This window comes from Schistocerca cancellata, chromosome 3, assembly GCF_023864275.1.
Source record: "Schistocerca cancellata isolate TAMUIC-IGC-003103 chromosome 3, iqSchCanc2.1, whole genome shotgun sequence".
Taxonomy (NCBI): Eukaryota; Metazoa; Arthropoda; class Insecta; order Orthoptera; family Acrididae; genus Schistocerca; species Schistocerca cancellata.
This window is the reverse complement of record NC_064628.1, coordinates 562296452-562309525: the sequence shown is the minus strand read 5'-3', so window position 1 is coordinate 562309525 and position 13074 is coordinate 562296452. Positions and strand designations below refer to the sequence as shown.

General features: G+C 40.8%; 1 protein-coding gene across 1 annotated transcript in view; it reads right to left on the bottom strand.

Moving 5' to 3' along the window:
* Positions 1-1097: 1097 nt before the first annotated feature.
* Positions 1098-13074, bottom strand: part of LOC126175415 (cholinesterase-like) — a 57197-nt gene continuing 45220 nt past the window's right edge. Inside the window, exons 9-10 of the mRNA XM_049922213.1 lie at positions 6023-6161; positions 1098-1381 (exon numbers count right to left, since the gene is read on the bottom strand). Of these exons, the coding sequence (XP_049778170.1) occupies positions 1213-1381; positions 6023-6161 (308 nt within the window). The 3' untranslated portion in view covers positions 1098-1212. The remainder of the gene's footprint in view (positions 1382-6022; positions 6162-13074) is intronic.

Sequence of the window (13074 nt, the reverse complement as noted above, 5' to 3'; positions counted from 1 at the left end):
TAACTTTGATAGAGCATTTTGTATTATCAGATGCTCATGTGTAGAAAAAGAAATTGACTGTTGGGAGTAATATTCTCAGTAACAACGAATATGTCATGTGTTTAAATCGTGGGTAAAAACTACAGTGTAATATGTAAACACTCTACAATTTGAGCAGCTATGTACCTGCTAAAGTCCGAAAATAAAGTTAGCCGCAGCTGATAAACCTTCAGCAGCTTTATGTACTATTGACTTTTCCTGTGTGTTATCACTTTGCTTAGTCAAAAATTTTGCACTTTACCCATTCCTCGCAAGATGGATCTGGATGTAAGCAATCTTCAGTGTCTGCAGCAATTTCACATGACCATTCACACAGTTGTTTCCTCTAGTAAGTTTTCACTCTACTTTCTTTCTTTGTCTCAAAGGGTCTGCTTGGTAACAGGAGCACAGTCGAACTCCATTGTTCCATCAGTTATGTACGGTCGTGGGAAAAAGTAGCACTTGGTACCATTAAATATGTTTCTGTGCACTACATACCAAATTCAGGGTTATGCTATTAAGTCTGGCTTACCTGAATCCTTCTCGATCCGGAACCGCGGGACTGCTACGGTCGCAGGTTCGAATCCTGCCTCGGGCATGGGTGTGTGTGATATCCTTAGGTTAGTTAGGTTTAAGTAGTTCTAAGTTCTAGGGGACTTATGACCTAAGATGTTGAGTCCCACAGTGCTCAGAGCCATTTGAACCAATCCTTCTCGAAGCCCAACCGACAACGCGCACTACACCACAGTAGTCGAGAATAGAGTTGCATGAACGTTCTGGAATTCGCTTCTTGGACAATGACGAGATACTGCAAGTACTATCTGTACATTATATTTATACATTCTTTTTATTTTGACGAATTAACTGCAAACAGCTTAACGTTAACTAAACAGTTGTTAAAAACACTTGTAGAATCGGGGTCCATACACTGAAGAATGTGCCAGAGCTTTCCTAAGTGAAGGAAGTTAATAGGATACAGAAAGCAAAATAGGCTGCAAGGATGGTTATTTTGACTGGCATACAATACAGTTTGGAAACAAAACGAGTTAATGCTGCATATTGTAACAGGTTCATCATAATGTATTTCATAAATATTTATTTGCATCCATTTAAATCTCGTTTTTAGATTGTCAGTCAGTTGAAAATAAGAACAGATGCCAACAATTCGCTGCATTTCTTAATGTCCTCGTTTCCTCAAAATGTTCCAGGGTAAGGAAGCAGTGGTACATTTTGGTTCCAGAAATCCATACGCTCTGCGAGTCTGTTTTCCTCCAGAGTGAAGTTGGCCTGCATCAGCAGGTAGCTGCGATTGGTCAGGTCGTACGGCTGCCAGATCACAGGATCCGCTTCAGGGGTAGGGTTACTGTAGAGATAATGTACAGGTTATTGTGCACCTGGTTCTTGCTCCCACACAAACCGAAGTGGTTGCTTCATTTACCATTGTGGAGATACAAACACAAATAAGAACAGCGCTTTTTGCCACAAGTTCATTTAGTAAACACGTAAACGTCACACAGATGATCAAGTAAGTCTAATGGAGAATCTGCAAGAAAGGCATTGTGCACCAGTGTTGTTTACTGTTGAAGTTTAGAGAACATACGTTCCTAGAGGGAGGTTCTCCTACGCATATCTCCAACGTGAGAATACTATGATCAAATTAGAAAGATTCAACATAACATGAAAGCATAAAGGCATTCGTACATCCTGCTAACTACTCCCTGCTGGAAAAGGGGTAACCGTGGGAGGGGTGGGGGGGGGGATTATTACCCTCCGCCACATACCGTATGTTGGCTTGAGGAGTACAGATATAGATTACCGATATTGGACAAAAATCTGGAAACAGTGAGAGAACTTCGTGCTTGAACATAAATGCAGATGTTATTAAAGCCTGCGCGTTGCACTGTTGTATTTGACCACGAACGGCACCTATGCAATGTCCACAGTACGCTGCACACGTCAACGAGGTCAGAACTGTGTTCTGCGTAGTTGTAAGTACAGTATATAGCAGAAAATTAATTTGAGAGTTGGCATATTGCTAGTGCTTTCATAGAGGCTTCTTCCGTAACCAAGGTAGCTTACGTGTTTGGTGTGTCAAGAAACACCGTACGTAAGATTTATATCGGATAGAGCGAAAGTAGGAGAACAGTATCCGCTAACCTACAGCGTAGACGGAAGTGTTTGTTGAGTGATGCTGACGGACGGCCATGAAAGGGGAGTGGGACGAAAAATAAGACGCAATATAGCACAGTGAACTGGAATTCCAAAGCTACTAATCAGAGAAGGAAATTCCCTGGAAACTGTGGTGTTGATGCCATAAAACCTGAAGTGTGGAGCAACGAAAGAAAGTCATTTGGTCATATGAGTCATGTTGCACATTGTTTCCATCTTCTATCTGAGTTTACGTCCCAAGAGTGAAACATGGTGGGGGTTCAATGACGGTTTTAGCAGTTTTATCGGGGTATTACATGCGTCCCATGGATACTCGGCAAGGTGGGATCACTGCCAAGGATTATGTGACCATTTTGGCCGATCAGTCCCATCCAGCGGTACAATACTTGCTCCCAGATGACGCTGCTGTGTTTTAAGACGACTTAGTCCCTGTTCACACAGTTCGCACGGGGCGGGAAGCGTTTTTTGATCACTACGACGATGTGTCGGATCTCCCTTGGCAACCGCAGTCACCAGACCTCAATATTACTGAGTACTTGTGGTCTGCTGTGGAGAGAAGAGTGCGCGATTGCTACCCACCTAACCATCCTTACATGCATCTGCCACTGTTTTGCAGGAAGAATGGTAGCCTGTAAGAGTCCCTAGAAAAACAAACAGGACTAGTATTTATCCACTCCGGGACGACTGGAAGCTGTATTGAATGCTAATGGGTTTCCCGCAACATACTGGACCTGGTAGTGTGCTGTGTTTTTGATGTTCCCATATTTTTGTCAACCCTCTGTATCAGCTTGAGCTACTCATTTGGACAGCTGCTCATATATGATATCAAGATAGTACATCCATGTTTACCTCAGTCCCTATTTTTTCTTCTGTAACTCAACGGATCTACCATTTACAGCTTTTGTTTATATCTACCATGATGACTACTAAAGAACAATGTTCCTTTTGGGTTAGAGTGGAAATAGCGGAAGAAAGCGTCATTGAGGCCCTAGCCCCGAAAAATTTTACGTTGGTCATCTTAAAGAATGTCTCACAGCAGAAAAACACCACTTCGCACAGTAAGTTTGAAATAGTTGCGTCTACCTCCTAAACTTTGCAGGAAATCCCCTACCACTCCCATAAAGAAAACCTTAAGTCATATCCCCTTCGCGAGCATTTTCTATTTTAGTCTCTTATTTTCCTGATTCTGAAACATATGTTAACACTTTCACAAAATTAAAACGTAGCTAAACTTACTCCTCCTGCCTTGAGTGAGGCCTTGTGTCTAACATAAGGAATACCATTATTGTCTAGAGGTAGGACTTTTTCATAGACCGCAGCTAACTCATTGTTACATCATGAAGTCAGTTGGAAAATTGATGATATTTATTTAGTTTGATTCTAAAAAAGACCAAACAACAATCTCGTATGCAAAAGCAGATGATATGGCGCTGTATCAATAATTTAACTTTTACTCTCATCAATTGTTCAAACGTAATATTAGTTATGGCAAGTGCCACATACTGAAAACTACACGATACAAACGTAACGACTGAGGATTAAAATTAGAATTTTTTCAGGGTGAAGCACGGATTGGTAACCCGAAATCGATTTTTTTTGTATCTTAATCCATTTTCTCTGCAGTAAAATACTTATGCTTACTTTTCTTTGTTCTTTAAAAATTTTACGTTTTTAGTTGTGTCCGTTGTTTTTTTTCGATACAGAACGTTCGTAGCAGTGCCTCTGAACTCATATTGTACGTGCAGATTGCTTCGTCAGCAAACTTTTTCTATTTCCTGTTTTAATCTGTGAACGTCAGTAACACTGTGTCTCTGGTCCATTAAAAGTACATATTTTGAATATTATAATCGTGCTTGTTTTCTGAGAATAATGACGTAACAGTACGACTTAAAGTTCGTCTCGCTTTGGTGTTCCTCCATAGCTACATGATGTGGACATCTGACCGAGCACAGTAGTGCAACATCTTGTTTTCGACGCTGGGACATCATTGGCACACGCACGCAGTAGTGCTGTCGGCGTGGTATTTATTATGTGACAGTGGAAGAGTTACATACAAGAACCTAAACGGCTTGAACTGGAAGGTGTTTTCTAGATTAGAGTGTGGCAGTAGTGTGTGGTGGAAAGACATCCGAAATGTTTCAAAGGTGTTGATACTGAGACAAACTCTTTCTTGTGCAAATTACTGAAATTTACCCACAGATGTAGTAGTGAATCACCATTGCTAAGTGTAATGCTCATCTCAGAATTTTCCTTTTTTTACTAAACAACCCAATGAAATCCGCACTAGGGGACAACAGAAGTTACTGTGGAAACAGCTGCAATGGCTAGTCTAATACGAGGTTGAAAGGGGAAAGACGGAAATATTCGGTTTTGTGAAATCTCTCTACAAATAAATCTGCAAAACATACAGTCTATAAATTTGTGTTCGGCGGAGCCCATGCGTTATGCAGAGAAAATTACCTTCGACGTAAAGTAGGCTGAATACATGCTTTTATTTAATCTGCAAGTAATCGTGAATACCAACGCCTTGTCACATAGAACGCTAACTAGAAAACGTAACGCTGTACTTTACGCAAATTAATTCTAAATATTTATAATGTCAAGTTCACAAAAGAAGAGTTTTTTAAGGGTATGATACAAGGCATCAGCAGTAAAAATACGGAACGGATAAACAGAGAAGGAAGCGAATGTGAAAAGTAGACAATCTTTTATGCCAAATGTCTTGAGCGCATATCGTAAATTTACTACAATTAACCTGTGCTCGCATCTCGTGGTCGTGCGGTAGCGTTCTCGCTTCCCACGCTCAGGTTCCCGGGTTCGATTCCCGGCGGGGTCAGAGATTTTCTCTGCCTCGTGATGGCTGGGTGTTGTGTGCTGTCCTAAGGTTAGTTAGATTTAAGTAGTTCTAAGTTCTAGGGGACTGATGACCATAGATGTTAAGTCCCATAGTGCTCAGAGCCATTTTTTGAATTAACCTGTTTTGACACTAATAAGTCATCGGAATCAGTATATTGCTGTAACAGCGGTCTCTCAAATCGTCATTTACGTGCTGTAGCTAATGACGACTCACAAGTGGTGAAACAGGTTAACTGTCATAAATCCACCAAATCTTGTTGAGACATTTGTGAAAAAAAGGAATAAAATTCATATACAATGACTGCAGGAGAATGATTGTGACAAGTTTCATTAAGCTAAGAAATGACTATGTTAGTATCGAATTTCAAGCAATTGCAGCTTCTGAATCATTGACAAGATCGCATCAAAAAGACGCCTGTAACGACGAGAGACTGAGGTCGAAGCCCGGATACAGACCTAAATTTTGGTACTGAGGGTCGCGAAAAGGAGGGAAGGGCAAGAATAATTAGATTGCAATTGTTCTAAGTAATATTTTAAGTGATGCCTAAAGGTGTTTAGTAGTGAGACATAGAGGAACCATCACAGTAGTCATCTTTGTCTTCTCTAAACACAAGAAATACTCTTCCGTTCAAATGGTTCAAATGGCTCTTAGCACTATGGGACTTAACTTCTGAGGTCATCAGTCCCCTAGAACTTAGAATTACTTAAACGTAACTAACCTAAGGACATCACACACATCCATGCCCGAGGCAGGATTCGAACCTGCAACCGTAGCGTTCGCGCGGTTCCAGACTGTAGTGCTTAGAACCGCTCGGCCATTCTGACCGGCTATACTCTTCTGTCTGAGTAGCTATTGATATTGTGAAAAAATCACTTTCATTTACGTTTCTCTGTTTATCCAAGCTGATGAACAATACGATATGCAGTAATATAACTTATGTGTTATTTTAATAGCCTGGGAGATTTTTATCGTCCTTACCCATATTTTCCAAAATTGGTCCAAAGCCGTAACATATTTCTGCGTACATGTTCCTCTTCTGAATTCGGATCAAGGTTGTAATCAACATCGACGCCATTCCGCATGAAGAGGAATTGTAACTCTCCAGCGTGTGCAACGCCTGCAACACAAATCATAGTTAGCCCTTCGAGGAACTATTTATGATAGTTATCTTTGCATGCACATCCTGAAGCTAGATACTAAGCATCCGTATTTCACTTCCGCTGAAAACACTGAACTCATCACGGCATTCTCGAAACGTCATTCCAAAGCATTTTCGGATCGATCGCGACCCTTGACACATATTTTCTTATTTAACCGTCATACCGGAGTATTAACCATTTAGAGCATATTAGTGCCATAGCTGAAGGTTGTACTAGGTAACAATTTCATTCATAACCTCAAACATCCAGCATCCTCCTCTTGCAAATTGAGTTTGTACTGTCCTCTCCATCGTCCTCTCTACTTTGCTATAATCTGTTCGTAGTTCTACCATCCACTGACCTGATTTATTAGTTTGTTTACTAAAGCACATTCCGTTTGATTCGCTTTCCCAGAAAATGAAAATTGTAGACACCAGGAGATTTTTACAAAATTCTGTTTCCTAATGGTTTTATCTACTGTGGGGGGATTTCCAATATACACGGATGTTTCTTAAGAGTCTTAGAAATATCTGGTTCTACGATCAGTTGAAGTTTCAATCCTTTCCTCTGTTCGGGTCTACGCAACCCAAAACGATGATAAACTTCGTTTCTCATCATCTAATCATCAAATAGTCTCATGAAATTCAGTGACTGTATTTGAAAATGCATGAGAAACACGTTTGTAAAAATGTTTTCAAATATTTTTAGTAGTTTGGTCATAGGCCGTATGAGTGACATGCGTAACGTTCTGGTCATAATGAACCGAGAGAAATACAGGATGACAATTACTGAACTAGATGAAGAAACCGTAAATTAGTTAGAAACTAAGCGTGCAAACACTTTATTCAACATGTAAACGTCACTACAGATATTCGGATTTAGGTTATGACATGTTCGATATGCCTGTCATCATTGGCGATGATGTGGCGCAGACGAATAACGAAATTCTGCACGACTCGCTGAAGTGTCGGAACATTGATCCTGACGATGACCTCCTGAATGGCTGTTTTCAGCTCAGCAGTGGGTTTTGGGTTACTGCTGTACTCCTTGTCTTTAATACAGCCACACAAAAAGGAGTCGCGTATATTCAGATCCGGACAATATGGTGCCCAATTGAGGACCACGCCAGCGGCCTCTGAATACCTGAGGGCCACAGAGTGCTGTTTTGCTCCTACAGGACATCAAACACTCTGCTGCTTCGATGACGTATAGCTCCGTCTTGCATGATCCACATCTTGTTGAAATCAGGGTCACTTTCATAATGGGAATGAGGTCATCTTCCAAAACCTTTACGTACCGTTCTGTAGTCACCGTGCCATCGAGGTATATCGCAGCGATTATTCCGTGACTTGACATTGCACACTACACAGTCACTCTTTAAGGGTGAAGAGACATCTCGATCGCGAAATGTGGATTCTCAGTCCCCCAGATATGCCAGCTCTGCTTATTGACAAATCCATCCAAATGGAAGAGGGCTTTGTCGCTATACGAAACCATACGCGCATTCTAATTCCCATCATTCCCCGCAGCCAACGGTGCAGTTTGAACGTCCTAACGCAAACCGTTCACTTATGACGATTTTATTTCATATAATTCAATAACTGTTATCCTGTATGATTAAGTCTTTGTAAATTCATCTTTTCGCATATCTTTGCGAGACCTCATCTGTTCAGTATTAAATGTCGAATCGAAAACACTTTCAGCCGTCTAAATTTCCAACTCTTATTTTATTTCAGCAACCACTTTCTGCGCTACATTACGCCACCTTCAGGCATCTCAACCGACGTCCAGGAAGTATGCCCCTGAGGTTCAGTCAACACAGTGGCCAGCATTCACAGATTAGTATCCGTAGATTTCTGGGACACAGAGTCAAGTGATGAACAAGAGATGACCGAAGGAATCAATGTGTCAAAATCTACCGATACCAGTAAATGAATGTTGGCCCCTACTTTGACTGGACCAGAGATGGGATTCTTCCTACATGTCGGTCAGGGGGGTCTTAACATGGAGTACTGTAGCGCCGAAACTGGTTGCTCAAATAACAATTGGAAATGTAGGCGGTTGAAAGTGTTTTGATTAGAAACCATATAAATTTGATTACTTTAATGTTACACATATATTTTTTAAATTTTCAGTTACTCTTTATGGTAACAATGTTTTTTATTGTTCCATCTTACTCTGAACAGTCAACAATGCTTATGCGTTCAAAACAATGTGCTTATTTCTAGTTTTATCCTAGATATTGTGTAGCACTTGTCAATTATTTGAATCTTTATTGTGTCTGCTGAATTTTAATTGTTACTCGGTGGCAATTAGATCATTGATGAAGAAATTCTTTCTGAGTCTGAAGATCTAACGCATCAGAGAGCAAGTCTTGTAACGACAGTGATAATAGTCCGGACACAGCCCGTACAAAATAGTGTGTAGTGTTTTGGAACTGTAGATAGAAAGGTGGTTTCAGCCACCAGCACAAAATTATCGCCTATCATCTACGAATGTCGTCAAGGATACTTCGGTAGGTACCAGATACATTACCAGTTGAATATCTGGAACATTTGAATTATTATTTTGTAAGTAGCTTCCGAATGAAATAATAAAGATGTCACATACTCAGGGCCAGAGGGTTAGTGATCACCAACGGACAAACACTGATAATTCTTTTTTTCTTGCGTTGTATTGTGCTGTATGTTAACCGGGGACCTAGAAACGACGTAGAGGTTCCGTCCCCGCCGCACCCGCAGTGGTCCACAACCTCACGACGACTACCGCAGTCCACTTCACCCCTCCGCCGTCTCGCACCGAACGCAGGGTTATTGGGCGGTTCGACCCCCGGTGGATCCCCCAGGGAACGTCTCACACCAGACGAGTCTAACCCCTGTGGTTGCGTGGGAGAGTAATGGTGGTGTACGCGTACGTGGGGAATTTATCTGCGCAGCAATTGCCGACATAGTGTAACTGAGGCGGAATAAGGGGAACCAGCCCGCATTCGCTGAGGCAGATGGAAAACCGACTAAAAACCATCCACAGACTGGCCGGCCGACCGGATCTCGACACAAGTCCGCCGGGCAGAGTCGTGCCGGGGACCAGGCGCTCCTTCCCGCTCGGAAAGCCATGCATTAGACTGCACGGCCAATTTTTCATGCATACTTAGATCCCTTACTTCTTCCGGGTGTACAGTGATCACACGGCGAATAAAAAAAATATGTGAGTCAAGGATCCTCGGAGGAACATATTGCGAGCAACCATTTCCAGTCAAACATGCTGTAGGAGTTTGCGTGTCCTTCATTTCGATAATAAATCTACTAGAGAGGAAACACGACTTACCGAAAAATTTGCTAAAATTCGTAGTGTTTGGGAGAAGTTACTGTCTACAACACACTAATAGACTTAAGACGTTGCTGCCCATTCAGTTAGCATATCCCAAGTAATCCATAATAAAGCAAATTAATAGTGTTGAAAACTATACTGAAAAATAAGCTACAGCTTCCAAAAAATACGATCAACAAAAACATTCAGAGCTCTTCATTTTACTAAAAAAAGTTACACTAGGGCGGTCAGTCATATTCCTAAGAGAAATAAGTATGTTGAGACAATGAGCACACTCCATCATGACAAATGATGGAATCGATGACAGACTTGTTACGAAATTGAAAATGATTATGGCTCACATTTTACCAGCTAACAGGTACCTATACATACAAACGTGAAACGATTAGGTGGCCCATAACATTATTCCACAATATTCTCGATGTTCTTACTTATAATGCATAAGACTTGTAGACTTCAACTAACTTTAACGGGAACGAAAGAAAGTTGACTAGAAAGAGAATATTATTCTAGTAATTGAAGAGTCACTGGTAGTGGAACACATTGCATCAAGAACGCATATCCCAAGAACAGAAGATTCTCTGAGAACGGTTAGGACCATGCGAAATCCTGAAAGTGCACCACTTGTGTCAGAATCAGTAACAACAAGAAAAACGACTAAACGTGCGATCCGTAGACTCACTTCAGCAGGTAATAACACTGCAGTAAGCATAAATATTATGAGTCCCATTTATGAAAATGAATGCTGTTATTTCACATTTGCGATTTTGTCTATATTTATGTGACTGTTTGGTCCAAACTGCAATCAGTAAAGCAACAAAAAAGAAATAATAGGAAAATAGAGTAACCATTTCTAAGAAGAATACCTTACTAAAAATTATTTGTTGTTTCAAATTTACCCTATCTCAATAAACAAACTTCTGTATATAATGATAATAATTGTTGTTGTTGTTGTTGTGGTCTTCAGTCCTGAGACTGGTTTGATGCAGCTCTCCATGCTACTCTATCCTGTGCAAGCTTCTTCATCTCCCAGTATCTACTGCAACCTACATCCTTCTGAATCTGCTTAGTGTATTCATCTCTTGGTCTCCCTCTACGATTTTTACCCTCCACACTGCCCTCCAATGCTACATTTGTGATCCCTTGATGCCTCAAAACATATCCTACCAACCGATCCCTTCTTCTAGTCAAGTTGTGCCACAAACTTCTCTTCTCCCCAATCCTGTTCAATACCTCCTCATTAGTTACGTGATCTACCCACCTTATCTTCAGCATTCTTCTGTAGCACCACATTTCAAAAGCTTCTATTCTCTTCTTGTCCAAACTAGTTATCGTCCATGTTTCACTTCCATACATGGCTACACTCCATACAAATACTTTCAGAAATGACTTCCTGACACTTAAATCTATACTCGATGTTAACAAATTCCTCTTCTTGAGAAACGCTTTCCTTGCCATTGCCAGTCTACATTTTATATCCTCTCTACTTCGACCATCATCGGTTATTTTACTCCCTAAATAGCAAAACTCCTTTACTACTTTAAGTGTCTCATTTCCTAATCTAATTCCCTCAGCATCACCCGACTTAATTTGACTACATTCCATTATCCTCGTTTTGCTTTTGTTGATGTTCATCTTATATCCTCCTTTCAAGACACTGTCCATTCCGTTCAACTGCTCTTCCAAGTCCTTTGCTGTCTCTGACAGAATTACAATGTCATCGGCGAACCTCAAAGTTTTTACTTCTTCTCCATGAATTTTAATACCTACTCCGAATTTTTCTTTTGTTTCCTTTACTGCTTGCTCAATATACAGATTGAATAACATCGGGGAGAGGCTACAACCCTGTCTTACTCCTTTCCCAACCACTGCTTCCCTTTCAGGCCCCTCGACTCTTATAACTGCCATCTGGTTTCTGTACAAACTGTAAATAGCCTTTCGCTCCCTGTATTTTACCCCTGCCACCTTCAGAATTTGAAAGAGAGTATTCCAGTCAACATTGTCAAAAGCTTTCTCTAAGTCTACAAATGCTAGAAACGTAGGTTTGCCTTTTCTTAATCTCTCTTCTAAGATAAGTCGTAAGGTCAGTATTGCCTCACGTGTTCCAACATTTCTACGGAATCCAAACTGATCTTCCCCGAGGTCGGCTTCTACCAGTTTTTCCATTCGTCTGTAAAGAATTCGCGATAGTATTTTGCAGCTGTGACTTATTAAACTGATAGTTCGGTAATTTTCACATCTGTCAACACCTGTTTTCTTTGGGATTGGAATTATTATATTCTTCTTGAAGTCTGAGGGTACTTCGCCTGTCTCATACATCGTGCTCACCAGATGGTAGAGTTTTGTCAGGACTGGCTCTCCCGAGGCCATCAGTAGTTCAAATGGAATGTTGTCTACTCCCGGAGCCTTGTTTCGACTCAGGTCTTTCAGTGCTCTGTCAAACTCTTCACGCAGTATCTTATCTCCCATTTCGTCTTCATCTACATCCTCTTCCATTTCCATAATATTGTCCTCAAGTACATCGCCCTTGTATAAACCCTCTATATACTCCTTCCACCTTTCTGCCTTCCCTTCTTTGCTTAGAACTGGGTTGCCATCTGAGCTCTTGATATTCATACAAGTGGCTCTCTTCTCTCCAAAGGTCTCTTTAATTTTCCTGTAGGCAGTATCTATCTTACCCCTAGTGAGACAAGCCTCTACATCCTTACATTTGTCCTCTAGCCATCCCTGCTTAGCCATTTTGCACTTCCTGTCGATATCATTTTTGAGACGTTTGTATTCCTTTTTGCCTGCTTCATTTACTGCATTTTTATATTTTCTCCTTTCATCAATTAAATTCAGTATTTCTCCTGTTACCCAAGGATTTCTATTAGTCCTCGTCTTTTTAGCTACTTGATCCTCTGCTGCCTTCACTACTTCATCCCTCAGAGCTACCCATTCTTCTTCTACTGTATTTCTTTCCCCCATTCCTGTCAATTGTTCCCTTATGCTCTCCCTGAAACTCTCTACAACCTCTGGTTCTTTCAGTTTATCCAGGTCCCATCTCCTTAAATTCCCACCTTTTTGCAGTTTCTTCAGTTTCAATCTGCAGTTCATAACCAATAGATTGTGGTCAGAATCCACATCTGCCCCAGGAAATGTCTTACAATTTAAAACCTGGTTCCTAAATCTCTGTCTTACCATTATATAATCTATCTGATACCTTTTAGTATCTCCAGGATTCTTCCAGGTATACAACCTTCTTTTATGATTCTTGAACCAAGTGTTGACTATGATTAATTTATGCTCTGTGCAAAATTCTACAAGGCGGCTTCCTCTTTCATTCCTTCCCCCCAATCCATATTCACCTACTATGTTTCCTTCTCTCCCTTTTCCTACTGACGAATTCCAGTCACCCATGACTATTAAATTTTCGTCTCCCTTCACTACCCGAATAATTTCTTTTATCTCGTCATACATTTCATCTATTTCTTCATCATCTGCAGAGGTAGTTGGCATATAAACTTGTACTACTGTAGTAGGCATGGGCTTTGTGTCTATCTTGGGCACAATAATGCGTTCACT